This window comes from Gymnoscopelus braueri (assembly GCF_963280865.1).
Source record: "Gymnoscopelus braueri genome assembly, chromosome: 20".
Taxonomy (NCBI): Eukaryota; Metazoa; Chordata; class Actinopteri; order Myctophiformes; family Myctophidae; genus Gymnoscopelus; species Gymnoscopelus braueri.
The window spans coordinates 33255811-33276222 of record NC_137622.1 but is presented as its reverse complement, the minus strand read 5'-3'; the positions used below and the strand labels follow the sequence as shown (position 1 = coordinate 33276222).

Below are 20412 nucleotides of genomic sequence, written 5' to 3'. Positions count from 1 at the left end.
TGTATATGACTGAACATATACATATGTAAATTCTGTTATCTCACATTCAACATGATGTGTCTTCCTTGGGTGAAAGTGCTGGACCAATTGTCACTCAAAGTGCTGTGATGTAATTTACTGTTTGAATATGTCTATGATTTCCCACCATTGAACTGCATAGGGCAGTGCAGGAGACATCTGCTAAGCTTATAATGGGGATCACAAGTGCTTTTGTAATTCCACTCCATCTGAAAACTTCCCTCCTCCTTCAAGCACACTCCCAAATTACCGATGGAATGAATACTGGGACTCTGCCTTCCAGAGCCTCAGTATTTCTTACCCCAGCTTGGAAGAGGGAATCTTTCTGTGCTCTATTCACTATGGAAACTAGGTCTCAGGCCAGCAGTCAACAGGTTCTGTGGAAAGATGTGAGTTAAAATATGACCATGATGATGATGATGATAATAATAAATGTATTTATTTCCCTTATTGTACTAAGTAAACTGTGGTTAATTTTTTAACCCTTTCAGACCGAGAACGCATCTGTGTCATTTTAAGATTTCTTTGGCTATTCAAAAATAGCAGATATAGAAGCTCATAGCACTCGGTGCACTCGGTGCCGCGCTATGAGCTTGTAGATCTGCTATTTTTTTGAAAAATCATGAAAATGTGTGCAAATCTTTGAATATATATATTTTTTAAAGCGAACATTTGTAACTCAAATCTTTGCTTCTGGGGGATTCTACAAATGTCTTCTAAATCCTAACTTGCTATAATCAGTGGTTCTCAAACTTTTCATGTCAAGGACCCCCAAAATGATATGTATTTGGCCGCAGAACCCCCATCTCAAAATATTTTGTTCCAGGGACCCCCAGAAGCAAATATATGAGTTAAAAAAATCTAAGATTTGCACAAACTTTCAAGATTTTTCAAAAATAGCAGATCTACAAGGTCATAGCGCGGCACAGAGTGCCGCGCTATGACCTTATAGATCTGCTATTTTTGAATAGCCAAAGTATAAAATAATGGTTGAAGTGGTTACACAGATGCGTTCTCGGTCTTAAAGGGTTAAATTGCAACGCTGACTTCATCATTATGCAGTCAGCTTTGTCATTTAAAAAAATGATTTGAATTCATCTGTAGTTTTACTACACCTTTTAAAATTGTGCTGCTCATTGAAAGAAAATGTGTAGGTGGTTGTCAGAGGTGGCTTGGGGGAAAAGAGAGGGACAAAAGGAAACATGAATAGAGAAAGATGCTTCTCTACTTTTTTTTACACAATATTTTACATTGCTCTTGAACTTCTAAACTTTGAACATGAGCAAAAATCTGAAAAAGCACAGGGCTTGATATACCGAGCGAGTGATGATGATATCAGAACATTTTCAGAGAAATCATTCTTTCCTTCTGCCTCATCTGTTAGGCTTTCCGTCCTCTCACAGCTCTCCACCTGCGCCCCTGCCCTCGCTTTATTCTCAAATATCCTCATGCCTCACGTACGTTGAGCTTTCAAATCTTCCTATGATTTCCTTTTTTCTTTTTTCGTGAACTCATGGTCAAGTGGGGTTGGACGCAGTGGTGGAAAGTAACTAAGTACATTTACTTAAGTAAAGTACAATTTTGAGGTACTTTTACTGTACTGGAGTATTTCCTATTTTCAGTACTTTTACTTCTAGTCGCGATGCGACGCATTGTGAGCTTGTAGATCTGCTATTTTCAAAAGATTTTCACACATTGTATACATTTGAAAACGTGTGAAATGGGACATTCTGCATAATGAGTACTTTCTACTCCTACCAGAGTATTTCTACATTGTAGTATTGATACTTTTACTGGGTTGGAGGCAGAAGAATATAGGTTTTGAAATCCACATTTTCCCCTCTCTCCCGTACGCAACAACACAACACTACCACAGGACACACAGACGTGTGGGTGTAAGCAGCGTGGGGCTCTGCTCCGTAGCGTTATTCCCTGTGATGAAGCATGCTTTCTAGCCATCCATCACGTCCCCCCTGTCACAGCAATGCCAATCGATCTAGCAGGCGCAGAAACGTGTCCAAAGTATACGTTGAGAATTATGATTAGGAAACCACCTGTGGGGGGCTTCACGTTTTCTGGCTATCTGCCAAATAGTTTCAAATGCATTCAATTGCAGTGAATATTAAATCAAGCCTTCCTCATTTTGTCTGATTGTTATGAATACGATGCAATATGCAGTGGTGGAAAAAGTACTCAAATGTTTTACTTAAGTAAAAGTATCAATACTGCAATGTAGAAGTACTCTGTTACAAGTAAAAGTCCGGAATTCAAAATGTACTTGAGTAAAAGTACAAAAGTATTGGTATCAAAATGTACTTAAAGTACCAAAAGTAAAAGTACTACAATGTTTGAAATAAGCAGATCTACAAGCTCACAAGATCTGAAAGAATATACAATAGGGCTGAAGTTGTTAATGTATGTTTTATAATGTAATAATTTATCCCTGCAAAGTAACTAGTAACTAAAGTTTTCAAATAATTGTAGTGGAGTAAAAGCACAATATTTGTCTCTGCGATGTAGTGGAGTAAAAGTAATAGTATAGACAATTGGAAATACTCCAGTAAAGTAAAAGTACCTCAGAATTGTACTTAAGTACAGTACTTGAGTAGATACTTAGTTACTTTACACCACTGGCAATGTGATACAGAATATGCTGTTAGCAGATGGTGTCTTGAACTACGTTGATCAGACTATGTACAGTAGTACGTAGTCAGGGATTCTGTGATTGATGTGTTCATTCTCTCTGACCTGAACCCGCCACTGTGCTGTGACACTGCCAGAACAAACCACCTGCTTTTTGGGACGTGATATGATATGCCGTTGCTGGGTACAGCGATGGCAGAACTCACATTCTTTTACTTAAGTAAACGTATCAAATACCCTCTTGTAGAAATAGTCTTTTACAACTAGTAAATGTTTGATATTCAAAATCTACTTGAGTAAAAGTACAAAGGTACTGGCATCACAATGTACTTAAAGTACCAAAAGTAAAAGTAGCCTACTCATTATGCAGAAGGTACCATTTCACAAGCTTTCAAATGTATAATAATCCTTTGAAAATAGCCGCTCACAGCCGCTCACAACGTGTGGCTTTGCGACGCGTTGTGCTTGCAGATCGGCTATTTTCAAATTGCCAAAGTATATAGGTCTTAAGTGGTTTTGTAATAATAGTCCACATCTACAAAGTAACTAGTAACTAAAGTTTTCAAATAATTGTAGTGGAGTAAAAAGCACACTATTTGCCTCTGAAATGTAGCGGAGTAGAAGTAAAAGTATTGCAAATTGGAAGTGCTCCAGCAAAGTAAAAAAATACCTCAAAATTGTACTTAAGTACAGTACTTGCGTTTAATGTACTTAGTTACTTTCCACCAGTGGCTGGGTAGGGTTTATTTTCTCCTTCTTTCCACAAGAACAGCAGGGGGCTCCAGGGCCCTGCTCTGCTCATCACAGAGCACCAGACGGACTGAATGGCCCCGTCTGAATCTCATGGCCCAGACCCCTTGAACACTGACCGTCCGCTTTGGCGCATACAAGACTGTGCTCTCTCTGGCTGCCTCTACCTCCATCTCTGCATCTCTCTCTTTATTTCTGTCTTTCTCCGTGTGTCTCTCTCTTCTGACTGTACCCCTCCTCCTCCTCCTCCTCCTCCTCCTCCTCCTCCTCCTCCTCCTCTGTGAGTACTCTGTATTCATGCTGCAGACAGAGGTTTGTCCTCCAAGTTAAGTTTCCATTGCTTCTGCTCCCCCACCCGAGCAAGGAGAGAGAGAGGAGATCTCAGCCACATTTTTCTTTCCACACTAAAAGAGATTCTCTGTGTGAGGAATGCGTCTGGCTCTGTGATTATAGTCTTCTGGTTCTCATCATACCTTTGCTTCAGGGGCTTCACGCTTTGATCTGAAATCACTTTTTCTTTTAACGACCACACTGTCTCAAACGCGTTAAATGAACAACAACGATGAAATATTCAATAATAAATTAATAAGTGATGAACTAATTAATCCACCTTTGGGGTAAACACTTGCTGTGAATCTATGAGTCTATGATGCATTATAAAAATACTGCATTATAATCTGCTTATATCACAGTATAACCATAGTTCCAGGAACTCGTAATACTCAAAATGCTGTATGAGAAATATCACAAAACATTATAAAGCATTTTACTGTATAATGACTTATAAGGACAAGTACAAATGCATTGTAATCAGCTTATAACACCGTTTAATTACAGTTATAAACACTCATAAGTACTCATAATGCAATCATAATCCATTATAAAGCCTTTTATAATGACTTAACGAGGTCAATTTTCATAATACTTCATAATTACTGGTCACTCACAGACTTTGTATAGCATCGCATGTGTTGTTGTTAAATACAGTGTTCTAGTATAGCCCCAACTGTACTGCCACCTCCTACAAAGAACCATTGCGTTTGTTACTTCCATTTCCAGACCACACAGTGTCCTGGAAAGTCTTGTAAACCCTATATACTTTGTTTGACTGGGGTCCCTCTGGCTCGACACTAAAACTCTTCTGCAAAAATAGTCCATCTGCTGTTTTTGCCGAGTAGTCGCCTATTTTCACCTATTATGGCATGCGCAGAATAGGGACAGAAGAGTTAATGTGGTTAAGGATGGTAAAGATGCATTATGCTGTATTGCACAATTTTACACTTTATCAAATGGTTTGGCACGTTATCAAACTATGGGATGGCTATATTAATATTTAAAACATTGTACAATACCAATACTTAAACAAAGGATGCTAAATCCAGACAGCAGCACACTAATGGCTTTGAAGATATTGGCATAATTTGATGAAGTTGGGTATGATGGTCAATGAGGTAATGCATACCTCAAATTTAAGTTTGAACAAGCTCAACATGTCTTAACTATTCAACTGGTTAAACTGGTCTTAAACTGGTGGAAACATGGCTTTACCAGTCAACCTGATATGTACATTTAAACAGAGACCACATGAAAATCAACCAATATTGTGGATAGGAGTTTATCATCAGCATTTTTGTATTGTTAAGATTCAATACAGCACAATTAATACACAATTGAATTAAAAGTAAGATGTGCTATATCCATTCATGCTAACTGAACACCCACCTAAACCAAATGATAAATCAAACCTTTAAGTAAAATCACACTTTGGTAGTATTTGGGTTGTGTAGATAATCTTCCACAGTTGCTCTGTTAATTGGAAATTGATATTCCAATATTCTCCACATTGACACAATGAAGCAGGTCTCAAAGTCAATGTTGTAGGTCATGTAGGACATAAACGAACACAAATGAGGAGAATATTTTGGATCCTACATTTCTAATCAACAGAGCAATTATTGACGATATATGATTACTTACTTATGATTCTCACCAATATTTGGAGTTACATCATCGCAAGGTAACTACTTCACACAAACCTCTACTAAAGTGTAATTTCGCTTTAATTCTGTTATTAAGTCATACCATCTTTTGCATAAAGCAAATCAGAAATTACCGTATATATCCGATTCCTATAGCGCTTGGGTGGCGCAGTGGTGAAGTGGTTGCCCACCACCGTGGAGGTTCGAATCCACCACGGTGCATCCAGCTTTGTCGAGCATCTATACAAACACAAATGGCCAGTTTTCAGGGGAGGGTGATAATTGTTACTGCATGTAATCCTACGGGCTGGGACGGCACCCGTCGGCAGGGAATGAGCGGGAGGAGTAGGACATTGGCTTCCCGATTGGGGCTCCTCACTGGCAGGTGAGTCAGTAGGATAAAACAGCAGTGACAACACACACACGTGTGTGTGGGGAGGAATTAACTCATTCACTGCCAGAGTAAATAAATAAATAAATCAGCCACTGCCAGCGATTTTTCGTTTTCCTTGCCTTTACAATTAGTCACAGAATTTTTTATCTCCAGTATGATCGATCCCCCGATCGTTGCTAAACACGGATGGTTTCTCTGTGCTTCTGCGGAAATAAAATAATTTTCATCGCAACCCCCTGTTCGCTAGTTATAGGCCGTTGAATATAGCATGTCTCGTCAGAAATGCTGAAAAAAACAAGGAAAGCAAGATACAGCCGTTTCCCCAAATACGCAAACCAGTGTTCTGTGTGTGACTGAGATTGAAATGGTCACTCATATCTAAGCGAAGAGCGCCATCTAGTGTAAAAAACTAAAAACACAAAAGACGTCGTTGGTGGTCTGGGCTTTGGATTTACAGACGTCAAAAGAGTTAATAGGTATTTACTAAATTGGGGAGAAAAGGGGGTATTGGCACTTTAAAAAAAAATATATATCCTATGGAGTTTCTTGCATTTGGGGGGGGGGGGGGGGGGGGGGAGTCATTATTAAGAAACAAAATCCCAGAGTCTATTCCTAAACCATTTTTATAATGAATAAGGAATTAATAAAGTGTCTCCCAAATCCACTGTAGTCAAACTACCTTAACAACCTCAATCATAATGGAAGGGCAAGGCTGCTTCATCATCACTTACACACACAAAAAGACACGCAGATAAGCAACACCAATTCTTCTAATTGAAGTTGGTTCAGTTTTTACTTTGTTCCCTTTCCGTTGTCCTCTGAGAGCTTCAAAAGTAGTCCAGTGTGAATGAGAGACGCTTTCATTTCGTCTCTCTTGGAACTGTGTTGGAACAAAAGCTTGCCTTTATTAATTTGTGGCCATAAGCTTGGGGAATTCACTATAGCAGGGAGAGTTTTAATTTGAGGAAAAGTTTAATAAACGTGACCTTTTTGAAGTGCGGCTCCACCATATGCTGTACCTCATGTATCATTGCTTTCATTGTATGTTTTTTGTCATTACGGTAGCTTCATTAAAGAGAGGGTTTTTGTGGTGTCATGGCTTGTATGGAAGTAGATCGCTGCCTTATGTTCATGTTTTCTTTTCTTTCTTTCTTTTACCAATTCATCTAGCTAGCCTTTTGTGAGTCATTCGAGATTCAAGATACTTTATTAAGCGTGCCAATGTGCAGACGGCTTAAACAATTCACACATCAATCAATAAATCAGACCATCAATCACAAATAATAGCTGAAATGACATAGGGATTGATTCAGAAAAAAGCTCTGTCTGGCATGGCAGTTTCTAATTGAGTTATAATACAGAGGTGCAAGTTTGACCATATACTAGGACGATCTATGAGGATCTGTACTTAGCTCTACTTTTCACTCTTGCGCCACTACAATACAAAATCTTGACTTTTTACTCCATTTCATTCAGGTCAGCACCTCATTGCTGGCGCTACCATGAAAGATGCATGCAACTCTCCCCGCCAGCATCGATCATCACCCATGGCCATATCTAAGAGATATTATGTTAGAATTTCTGAAGTATGGGGCGATTCTTATCGGCTGAAATATCTTCTTTTTCTGCCCAGGGGCGAATTCAATTTCAACATTCAAAGAATCTCCCTCAAAACTGGATGAACAGAATAAACTACATTTGCCTGACATTTGCCAGAAAATCCACAAAACTGAATGAACAGAATAAACTACATTTTCCAGAAAATCCTTGCTAATTTTTTGTTTTTATTAACAGCTTAAATGTTACTTTAATAACTAAGCACAGTTAATATTAGATACTTTAAGACTTTTACTTGCGTGGTCTAGTGGGTGACTTTCACTTTCGCCAGTCATTCTCTAGTAAGATATCCACACAAGTGTGGCTTTCAAGATTTTTTTTATCATAATTTGTAGTAACAAATATCGTTAACATATCCCTTCTGAGACAAAAGGATAACTGCTACCTGGAGTAATTTTCCCCAAACCTTTGTCTTCAGGTTGAGGTGGGGAATGAGAAGAAAGCCAGATACCGCAGCTACCAGCGAGGGGCTCTAATTCTAGGACTGCTCTTCCTGGCTTTGACCCTAGGCGTTTTCAGCCTGTGGTACTTCTGGAGTCCAAGCCCAGGACAGGTAAGACTGAAAAAAAATATTTGTTTGGTAGACACACAGTTAACTGTGTAACCTCTGCCAGTGAACAACCAAAACAACATGTTCTCAACTTTCAAATAAAGTGTCGCACAGTTTTCAGTTGAGTTTTGGTTCTTTGACGGTGTATATTATAAATTAGCTATAAGAGCCAAAGACAACCCTCACATTCTGTATTATATTATGCCGTAAGAAAAGCTCTGTAGGCGATGGGAAAGACAGCTGTGTTTTGCTCTGCCAATGGTCTGACTGTCAGCTCTATGATTTTGGGGGAATCTTGGACAGAGCCACTGGCATCTTACTGCTGGAAACGTTGGCCTACAGCCTCATTTATCATTTACTCTATTAGCAGCTCTTGCACATTGTAAACATCTTGTCAGTATGCAAGATCTTGATACCTCCAATCCTGAGCTTAATTGCTGTTGGCCGAAGCAGCTGCACAAGAATTCGAGGCTCTTGGTGATATAATTGGAGTAAACTCTTGTCCCAGCAATTCATCTTGTAAAATCCAATTCACTCACCTTTGATGGAGAACATTTTCACTATGCTCCTTCTGCAGATTTTCCCAAGGGGCCAAAAAAATAGAAGCTAATTTACTCAAGTCCGTGGCAACAATATCGACAATGTCACATAGACATTCAAGGTGCTATGTAGCATGGAAATTATTGAAACGATTGTATTTCTTAAGTAGAATAAGATAAGAATGTGGCAGGGATTTGAAGCCCACATACTGTAGAGTAAATATTCCACGGCTGACTGCAAACTAGAGGTCTGCCTTGTGCTCTAATGCCCATGGGTGAATAGAGAAAAAACAGTGGTCGTTCCTTGGAGACATTTAACATTAATTCTGACAGCTTCAGAGACTGTTCTTCCGTCCCTGCATGCATTATGTAAGGTGTAAGGATAATGCACTGGGAGAAAGTCAGTTATGAGAAAATAACCGCATGACAGCGGGGTGCATTTATCCCCTTGATGTGCGGATGTTTTCGCATAGCTGACTTGCTCGCAGTAGCTGTGTGCGCAGCAACTAAGTTCACTGATGTTTAAATTATGATATTGTAACAAACGACGACAAAAATTAAGGGCGCACTCAGAAAAGAGCTAGCAGGACTGAGCACATTTCAGACTATAAAGCTGGAAATGCTTAATGGTGCAGAAAAATAGGGCATTTTGCGACCATTGTTATCCTACAAATCAAAATCGGTTGTTGACTTGATTCAGGAAAAGTGACATTAAGACAAGAATTAGGAAATCAATGTCTTTCTCCCGTGAAACTATAGTTAACCATGGTTAACTTCGTCTTCGCTGAATGTTGGTGTGCTCCAGCAAACATTGTGACGCCTTTATCCATGCTTTATCCAGTGTGTTGTTACTTGTTTACATTGAGGAAGGTATTTCTTCCCCCTTAAAGTTACAGTGAAGTAGTCTGCCTTGACTACTTCACTGTAACTTTAGGGGGGAAGTACAATGCTGAAAACGTCATGAGTTAACTTGTGGAAATAATTAACCGTTAGCACTTCACGAAGTTGAAGGAGAGCTGCAAGGGCTGTCTGATTTTAATTTCATAACACTGTATTTTCCCAAATAAAAGCATGTTTTGAAATGAAACTATGATCATAAATAATAGTTTTTAGTGCAACTGACTAGTATTTAGCAAATACTGCAGGGGCAGCACCGTTTAATAGACTAGTTCACCTATAAAAAAAAAAGGGTTTTGATAACATTTAAGGTGATAAACAGACCATGCAGCTCAATATTGATTCATATCACATTTACAATAGCTACCGGTAGTTGAAAACTTTGTCACAATATCCGTGAACTTCCATGCAGTTATAGGGGATAGCAACCACTTTGTTTGTGCAAGCAGTTGGGGACTACTTTCTTGTAGAAATTATTTTTGTACTGAAATTGTTAAATTGTTATTAAATGGGATATGTCTATGATTTTCAGGTTGCCATATTTGGTAGTTTTATAAAGGCAACAACTCACTCCAGGCCATGTTATATTGTCATTATATCACACCTAAGGGGGTTGTCAGCCCGAATGACAATATAGCATGGCCTGTCATGAGTTATTGCTTAATCATACCACGGCCACGGAGAACACTCGATTTTGATTGACCGGAGGGTGTGTATTATTTTCAGATTACCGCACACCTTTGATGCAGCTGCCTGAACATCCTAAATTAATATGCAGAATCAAAATTGTACTAAACTGAAACCAACATACAAGCTATCCATAAAAACATGATTTCAATAACTTTAATACTTTTGGGGGAACATAAAATATATTGTGTTGATTTGTGTGTGTGCGTTAGACGATATTGTCAGCTGACTGACTCAGAACTAATTTCTAGGTTGTTACTACAGCTTCACCCTCTTGCTACCTCACTTGTGTATTCCAAAGTTATACAAACACCATATTGCCCCAAAATATACATAAACACTACTTATATTTTAATTGTTGGTAACAAGCCATGCCACAGTATAAGTGGGATAATTAAAAAAAAAGAATGCATTCTGCGGAGGAGGTAATTAGCAGTGGTGTAAAAAGTACTCACATTTTGTACTCAAGTAAAAGTAGCAATACCACAATGTAGAAATACTCTGTTACATATAAAGATCCGGTATTAAACATGTACTTGAGTAAAAGTACAAAAGTATTCGCATTAAAATATACTTAAGTACTGAAAGTAAAAGTAGTCATTATGCAGAATGTCCCATTTCAAAAGTTTCCAAATGTATAAAAATAGCCGATCTACGAGCTCACAACATGTCGCTTTGCGACGCGCTGTGAGCTTGTAGATTGGCTATTTTCAAATAGCCTAAGTATAAATAGGGCTAAAGCGGTTAATGCATGTTTTATAATAATACAAGTTTGTCAATGCCGCAATGGTTGAGGGGGACAAAAATCCTGCTCCTGGGACAAAACTCCTGCTAAACGAACCTTTTCCCACTTCAAGGTTCTGTGGTGTTGCCAGATTTTGCAAGAGAAACAAGCGGCTAGGACTACGAAAACAAGCCCAAAAGAAGCCATTAGGCCGCATAATCTCACACACACAGTGCCGTTCCCAGCAAAATTTGTTAACATAGCATCTAAATCAGCTTTACCACTTTAAACCTATACATCGGCTATTTGAAAAAAGCATATAAGCTCACAATGTGTCACATTGCGACATGTTTCCTACACTTTAGAGACAAGCCCATGGAAATGCAAATTGCAACTACCAATATTTCCAAGTGACTTCTACAGAAAAACAAGCTCAAAGTCACTTATAATAAGCAGACTTTGCAGCACTGGTCCTGAGCTCAGGTTAACCAAGGTTCACCTCTGCTTCCTGTATAGATGGTACGTCCATGTCCGCCCCCTTCAACACAGATATAAATCACCTTTGAGCCATCTCCATTGTCCTTGTTAAATATTTCATAGCGGAGGTAGAGCAGTCATTATTTCCACTTTAATAAGCTGTGATCATTGTCACGTGGCACAAAATGCATTGATGGCAGAGCTTGCCCGGGCAATGAACATCAAACCTACAGACCCAGGGTTGTGCTTTAATGGGGTCTTGAGGGGGACGCTCATTCTCTGCCCTACATCAACGAGCGAGATGGCGGCACTTCAAAGCTGAATCACCTGTCTGTCAGCTTTGAGCCACCCCACCCCCTTACACACACCATCAGTGAAACAGACAGATAGATAGCTAGATAGCTACTGTAGATAGATAGATAGATCAACTATATTATATAGCTTTATGCACAACTGTTTTACAGGCCTATATGACTATTTCACAACACTACATACTTTATGATGGCTGTCCCTGTTTCAACAAGCTTGTGCTTGGGAAACTATGTTAACACATTGAATGCCAAAAACGGTCCGGACCGTTTTTGAGGGTCCAAACGAGAAGTGCCGAAAACGGTCCGGACCGTTTTTGACCCAATTCTATTTTTATACATGTGGGCCACGTGGGGCGCTAAAACGAAACTTTGACATCACCCAAGGAGTTTCTGAGAAGAAGAGGCTGGATCTGGCTCCATGTAAAAAATCCTTCCGGTCGGCGTTTTCAATGTTATCTCCTTGATTAAAAGCTTAATATCTCCATTTCTTTTTAATGTGGTGGAAACGAGCCGTTTTCGATCGGCGATCACGCTGCAATGGAGGGTCGCGTTGGAAATATTATTGTTCCAGGCGTTAGTCGGGACCCTCCGCCGTCTCGCACGCACGCTTTGTTTACATGCACTTCCTCGTCGGGGCTTCTCACAGCACGAAATGTATAACGCAAGTGGATGGAAGAAATGCTGGCACTCAACGTATAATATTTTAATAAACCTCTGGCACCCAATGTGTTAATACATAGAATAATTGGACTTATCACAGTAATTGAACCTTGCTTGCATTTCTCCCAAAGCTTAAGTCATTGATTATGGTTCTTCCTAAAACGTTAAGCCTTAGAATTGCAATTATGAGCCAATGCCACAGCATGACCAGAGCCAAGTATTTGTCAGTTCTGGGCTGTAGACACCCCCTTTACAAGCTCACAAAGTGTATCATGACGCGTTGCTAGTAAAGCCGCTACTGTGTGAACATTTCGGGGATATTTTGGAAAGTCTCAGACAGTAATGACATGCCCAAAATACGGAAAGTGGTTAAACTGGCATCCTATGAATTGAATTGAGATTAAAGTTTATTTTTATATTTATGAATTTTACTCTCCCTTCCAATTGGCCCCCCTGGCGCACCCTGGCAGCCCCCACTTTAGAAAACCTGTGTGCACAGCTAAAGCAATGTGATCTGGAGCCCTGCTATAAACAACCATGGAAAGGTAATTTGGTCTGCGCATTGTATTTCAATATGCCATGATAACCACTAGGGAGCTTCTTTTAATTACTTTCAAACATATGTTGTTACAGAGGGCTGGCAAAGATAGTTTGCCATCAGTTTTGCTGCCAGTTTGTTTGTTTGTGCGTGTGGCGCGCATGTGCGTGTGCATGTGGGGACGTTTTGTATTCCTACGTATTGTGTGTAGTTGTGTGTTAGACTAACCACATTCTTCTTTGGCTTACGGCAAATTTCTGTCTCAATGTTTACTATGTGCTCATTATTGTTCTGGGCCACAGAGCTCGCTAGGGGATTTTGCTTCCTTGTAAATTAATTCACTGTTATTACCAGTTTACATCTGCAACTGCACGAAAATAGAATCTGGACATTGATTCTAAATAAGAGAATCGTAGTAATGACTTTGCACATTATAATTTGAGCAAAAGAAAAACCCTGGCCTTTAATAAACCTAGCTCTCGTTCGTGTGAGTTTTTTCTGCAGTTGTGCATAATTCCAAAAAGCAATATCCTCCATATGGTGGGAATAGATTTTGTTCATTTTGGGCTGCATCTCCAATTCACAAACAACCTTAAGCTAGTTTCACTTCAACAGGGCAACGAGAAACAGACTCACTGAGCTAGTTTCACTTCAACAGGGCAACGAGACACAGGGTCATTGAGCTAGTTTTACTTCAACAGGGAAATGAGACACAGGGTAATTGAGCTAGTTTCACTTCAACAGGGAAATGAGACATGGGGTCATTGAGCTAGTTTCACTTCAACAGGGCAACGAGACACAGGGTCATTGAGCTAGTTTCACTTCAACAGGGCAACGAGACACAGGGTCATTGAGCTAGTTTCACTTCAACAGGGAAATGAGACACAGGGTAATTGAGCTAGTTTCACTTCAACAGGGAAATGAGACATGGGGTCATTGAGCTAGTTTCACTTCAACAGGGAAATGAGACATGGGGTCATTGAGCTTGTTTCACTTCAACAGGGCAACGAGACACTGAGCTAGTTTCACTTCAACAGGGAAATGAGACACAGGGTAATTGAGCTAGTTTCACTTTAACAGGGAAATGAGACACGGGGTCATTGAGCTACAGTAGCTTCATTTCAACAGGGCAACGAGACACAGGGTCATTGAGCTAGTTTTAGTTCAACAGGGCAACAAGGTGCTGGGTAAACTGGGTGAATGGTGGATGCTGTAAACCAACTTATGCTGGAGAGCCTCGACTGGCTCACAGGTGTTTGCAAAATTGCCAGAGAAATCCACGGGTGTCAGGCCTGAGGGAAGTGCTCCATTATTCAAGCTACAATTGCATTGCTAACCTTGGCGCGGCTCCTTATCCAGTCCCAAGGTGGCCACTGAGTCGCTGCTCCCGATAGCCTCAGGGGGGGGTGGCGGTGGGGGGCTTCAGTGTCAGGAACGCCTTCGTTAATGAACCAAAGCGCACCTGCTGCTTTTGCGATGGTCACAGGTGTAGGGCTTTTCAAGGCCCGTGTTTATTTATCGTTTGCACGCTATGTCCACCCTGAGAATCCCCTCAACGTCCTTGTGTCAGCATGAGACAGGGGGGGCGGGCGAGGGCGAGATGGAACACTTGATCATGATTCCATCTTCCTGTCATGCTTCCGCTTTCTCTCGTTGTTCCACTGAAAGGGGAATACATAGGTTCCTAACTTCTCTTTACCCCCCCCCCCTGTTCCGTTTGCTGGGTCTCTTGCACGGAGCAACTTATTATTCTGGTGAAGCAACAGAGCTTTATCTGAACAGCTGCTTTTGGCAGGACCTTCTGGGAATCTATGCCCTCAGCCGGGTAATCTTTTCTGATTTTTACATGTCAAGCTCATTCATTCATTAGGAGGCCTCTGTTCACTGGTGTTTCTCCCAAGCTGCTGAATTAGGCCACTACAGGCTCACTCTCTTAAAATGATGTATTATGCCTCCCACACAGGGAACAGTGGAAGAGAGGGAGAGAGGGAGAGAGAGAGAGAGAGAGAGAGGGAGAGAGAGGGAGAGAGAGAGAGAGAGGGAGGAGAGTCGTTTAAATGAGAGCCATCCAAGTGCCCGAGGTGGACCTGTGAAGGCTTCATGGCAGTTTGTGGCACGCTGCTTTCATCTGGGACAGGGACAGCACCAGACAGCCCGCTGGGGGCATTCACTGTGCCACGCCACGCAGCATTGCACCGTTTGCGGGTTTCCCGGTGTATAGTCTCGACTAATGGGGAAGTGTAGCAGAGATTAACGTTTGAAGTGCCAGCAGTTCATGTCGCCAATCCGGTAGCAAATTGTGCGTGGCGCGTTGCATGCCTAACACACTCTCACACACACACACACACACACACACATACGGTACAGCTGGTAAACTGAGACACAAAGTGTGCCCCCCCCATCCCATCTTTCCAGACCCTGTGTATCTCATCCCTCTCTCTGTCTCACAGGCTGTGCCTGTCAAGTAGCCTTCTCCACTCTGTTGTACAATTTGCTGTGATTGAGCTTTTACATCCAGTTTCTCTCTCTCTCTCGCTCCCAGAGAGCCTGCTCTGGTCCACCCGCACAGTCCACTCACAGCCACACAACGCTGGAGGGGACTGCAGACTCCCTGACGCAGTTTCTGCAATGTATAAATATTTGCCTCGTCTTCCCCTTCACTGCATACAGTCAAGAATGGATATGTTGTTCTATATTTCTCCTATTTTGAGTATTGTGCCCATTGTCCATTTTCCCATTGTATGCTGGGATTGTTAAGATTTCTGAAAAGTAGTCAGAAGACCTACATTGCAATACTGATGCAATGTCACTGATGATCATCTCCAGAAACATGTTGCTTTCCGACCAAAATCTTTGCTGTGCAACCTTACGTGCAGCTCTTCAAAAACATGTCACCATTACTGTGATCTATGGATGGGAAATGCTGCCACTCTGCCAGACTGAGCTGAATGCTTGAATGTCACCTTTGTCCACCAAATGTGTTTTGCTTTGGCGAGGCAATGATGATAAAGCTTGAGAAGATGCTGTTCTGTCTGAGATGAAATAGCAGACACTGGTGCAACTATGATACTTTTACAGATTTTAGTAAAATACAGCATATGTCCACAAAAACATGCTGCGTCGGAATTTGAAACATCACACTATGGTTGACTATGTTTATTCGTATACATCACACTATATGTACAAAAGATATCTTAATCAGATGTATGCATCTATGTCATTTGTACAGGATGTGCTGTGCTCTTGTATGGTTTCAACAAGGGAAGTGGGGTCAGAAACTGTGATTTGTGATCCTTCATGAAGGATCCTTTTCTTTTATTTTTGGAAAGAAGAATTTCTCATATTCCCTTTAAGCCCATGCACATCTCTGTATGATGAGTCCAGGGAATGGAATTTTGGCAGTAATCCACCCTCTTTCTTTCTTTGTTCAGTATTTTCACAGATTCTTGGCTACTCACTTAAAGTCCCACTCTGTCCCCTCCGTATGTTTTTGTGCAGAAAAATCTTTACCATAAAGCAATTTTTGGAATTCATGTGAAATTGTTCAATTAAAATGACACAAAACCCTATTAAAGTAAGTGGTTTCATTTTGGCATATTTAACACGGGGCAAATTTGTTCAAACATTTCCTAGCATATATTATTTAGACTTCAATTTAGGTTTGTAGTTATCAGTTAGTAAGAATTCTATCCTGTTATAGTTCTAATTCCTTCTTGTTCGCCAAATCAATGTGGCTCCTCTCATTATTTCAAAATGGGATTTACCCTCTGAATACTCAAGCAGGGTAGAAACATGGCCCATTACTTCTGGATGGCATTTGAGTTTAGTTCCTGAGGTTTCACGGAAAGGTAATGGCATAATTTAAAATGTGCACCTCACGGTACCCTTATAGATCCAATATAGCATGGATCTTGTTCTTCTTTTGACTATACCAGTTTTGGTGTCATTGGTGTCGCTAGACTCGCTACCCTTCTCTTACTCTGTATCTGTTCTTCTGCCTCCGGCGACTGAATTTCCCCCACTGGACCAAAAAAGGTCGCTGGTTGGTATTCACCTTCATGTATCTGTGGACTGTTCTTCTTCCTTGTAAAACGTCAATGAAGCTCTTTGTATTCCATTCATTTTACAATCCTCTACAGTGTCCTTGCTACATGATCCATCCATCTTCAACCGCTTATCCGGAATCGGGTCGCGGGGGCAACAGTCCCAGCAGAGAGCTCCAGACTTCCTTTCCCTTTAGCCACTTCCTCCTGGGGGATCCCGAGGCTTTCCAAGGCCAGTGTGGATATATAATCCCCCCCCCCCCCGCATCTGGTCCATGGTCTGCCAAGGGGTCTCCTCCCAGTGGTACGTGGAGCGAGGGAGACGCTCGGGAGGCATCCGTAGTCCGTTGTAGATGCCCGAACCAGCTAAGCTGGCTCCTTTCCAAGTGAAGGAGCAGCGGTGCTACTCAAGAGTCTCTCGCGGATGACTGAACTTCTCACCCTATCTCTAAGGGGGAGGCCGGCCACCTGTCTGAGAAAACTCATTAGGGCCGCTTGTATCCGCGATCGTATTCTTTCGGTCATGACCCACACTTCTACGTATACTGTACATGATGTCTTTTCTTTCACTGTCCCAAAATAATTACGGTGCAAGTGTCACATCAGGCAAAATATAATACTTAAAATTAAATAAAGCTGGGGTATCCGGGTGGAGCAGGGGGTAAAGTACCTGCCCACAGGAGTTTCATTCCTGCAGTGCCTCCAGCTTGGCCAGGCGCACCAACGAACACAATTTCCCCGGTGTTCACCGGTGGGATTCCGGGTGGGGAGGGGGGGAGGGGGGGGTCTCTGTCACTGCACTATAGTGACTCCTGCAGGTTGGTCAGGGAGGGTGCGTGTTCAGCAGGGAGCCCCATGGGAGGGCATGAATGTTTCTCCACACGTGTTACACTCTCCCGAAGAAGTGTGAAAAGAAGTGGCTTGTGATTCTATGCCTATCGAAGGAGACACGTGGTTGTCTACACCCTCCCCAGAGCCACATTAGGGGAAAGGGACTAAACACAATAGGCATAATGACTACATTGGGAGAAAAATTAAAAACAAATAAATAGTTGATTTTTTTTTTTTTTTACACAAAACTGTACTTAAATGTTGTATAACCTGGCCTACATATAAAGTCTGATTTTTCATTACCTTCCTGAATTGGGTCTGTGTCCCCAAATGTCCTGTTTGTGTGCTACCGCTGTGGTTGAATGCATTAGTCTCAAGCGAAGAAAAGCAGCAAAAGGCTGAGAAAACTATCGCAAAAACTCCAGAGTTCTGCTTTATGAAAGAGTAAGATACCCTGCCAAGTGCAGGGAAATAATACTTCATCACAGCTGGTGAGGGAAGCATACCAAAACTTATGCTATTTTCCACTCCTAAGTGCAGCTGCCAAGTGGCCTTTGGTACAAGTAAAAGCTTACTTTATTAGACTAAAGATGTGTTTTGATTGTTAAAAGAAGAATCTTAAATAACTATCAAAATGCCTGGTAAATCATTTCTGCTTCTCGGCAACCACTGACATGTATATATGATGGCCCCCCTCAAGTACAATGTGAGAAACCTAAAGTTATATGTAGCAGCTACAGTCAAAGTTTAGGCATAAGATAAGATAAGCTTGTATTGATGCCCAGGGAGAGATTGAGGTGTTACAGCAGCAACAGCAGTAAGACTGAAACAGAGGAACAGGTCCAAAACCAGACAAAAACTAAACCAAGATACTGTAGACGAGAAAAATGTAAATAAAATAGTTGGACACAACACTAGACATTGCACTGGGTCGCCGCATTAATTTATAAACTATAAATGTACAGTCTAAAACCCATATGAATGAATATACTGTACATCTATTGCCATTGATAATATGAAAGGATATAGTGCGTAGCAAAAAAAATCCTGAAGGGGGCGTCAACAAGTGTCATTTGGTAGCGGCGGACATCTTGGTGGGTCATAAACAGCTCAACTTAACATCGACTCCCACCAATACGTCTGCAGCTACTATGCCACGCCCCCCCGTGGTGACGACACGTTGCCAAGCACTACAGTATGTGCAGATGATCAACAGTGAAAATGAATATATGCATTAAGTGAACAAAATTAGGCTAAGTGGCCATGGAATTAGAGTGCTACCAGAAAAGGTCCTATATATTTTTGTTGTATGACAAATAGCTAAAATAGCCAATGTAAGCTTGCAGATCGGCTATATTCACTATTCAAAATTTTCGACTACAATGACATGCCAGAAATACGGAGACCAGGTTAAAAGTGGTTAATGCGTAAATAACATACCTAGCATCTGTCTATTGTAAATCAAGATAAGTAAGTGCTGATTGCTGAAACAAAAATATGTAATAAGTAAGTGGTAGAAGATGAACAACAAGAGCAAGAACAAGAATAGTAATAGAGGTCACTTTTTTTTTGCAGTAAGAACAGTGCACATTCCATTCATGAATCCATTGTGGGTCAGTTCCTGCCATTTTATAAAAGTAGTGGATATTCAGATATTCACCTAAGGTTTCGGGCAGAGCGAGTGTCTGATGCCGTTTGACATCTGAATATCCACTGCCTTTTGTCAAATCATTAACCAACCACGCTAGTATTGTCTGAGTGATCTACTGCAGGGGTCTTCAACGTTTTTCAGCCCAAGGACCCCTCAGCTGAGAGAGAGAGAGATGAAGCAGGGACCCCCACTACTACATATTGTATAAAATTGTGCTGCAGATTAAACTTTTTCATATAGATGTCATATTCGTTGGATTCATGTTAATGTGTATTTTCAGACATTTAACCACTTAAAGTCTGCACTTAGTAAACTTGACCTTTCACTCTGCTCTTTTTCCCCCTCGAAACCAAACCCCCTAGGGATCCCGGACCCCCTGTTGAAGACCGATGATCTAATGTATATTCTTTCGGTATACTTTCTCTCCTCTCAGACCAAATGGAGGCTCACTAACAGCAGAGCCTGCCCTTGTGTTTACATGCATGCATACGTTGCGTCCATGCATCTGACTAATGGGTTACTGTGCGTCATCATATAAGGTGATGTACTATTTCTTTAGACTATTTCCGGCACATGATAAGTGGAAATGATGCCAAGATAAACAAAGATTGCATTGCCTGCTGTACCAAAAGCCTGACGAAAATCTATTAGATGTGAACATCATAAGAGTCATTTCAGGTAGGGTTCCTTTCCATTCAGTGGACGTGAAATGGGCTGAAATGGACATAGAGTGGAAAGTAATGATCACCATTAGATGCTACATAGCAAAATGTGTCGGAGAGCTTGGTAGCGTGTTTCGGAACCTAATCCAGCACAAATTGTAGAATATATATACTATTTTTCAGAGTTTAAAATGGCTTGTGTGATTAGAGTGACTTACAATGAACAGAAACCTGCCCATTTGCCTCCATCATAATAAATACACTCCTTCACTATCAGTTGAATACGCTTTTCTTTTGGTATAGACAAAGAACTAAAGGATTGATTACTTTTGCATAGCACTGAAATTAGCACGTACATCGTAATCCTAAAGTGTCTACTTCCCAGCTTAGTGTACATCCATAAATTGTGTTGAATCAGATGGTCGTGACCCATTTCTCAAA

General features: G+C 41.0%; 1 protein-coding gene across 2 annotated transcripts in view; it reads left to right on the top strand.

Moving 5' to 3' along the window:
- Positions 1–275: 275 nt before the first annotated feature.
- tnmd (tenomodulin) overlaps positions 276–20412 on the top strand; it is a gene marked incomplete at its 5' end in the record, with an annotated part of 70237 nt that continues 50100 nt past the window's right edge. For both annotated transcript variants that reach the window (XM_080416345.1, XM_080416344.1), the window contains 2 exons: positions 276–407; positions 7820–7954. In XM_080416345.1, the coding sequence (XP_080272471.1) occupies positions 276–407; positions 7820–7954 (267 nt within the window). The remainder of the gene's footprint in view (positions 408–7819; positions 7955–20412) is intronic.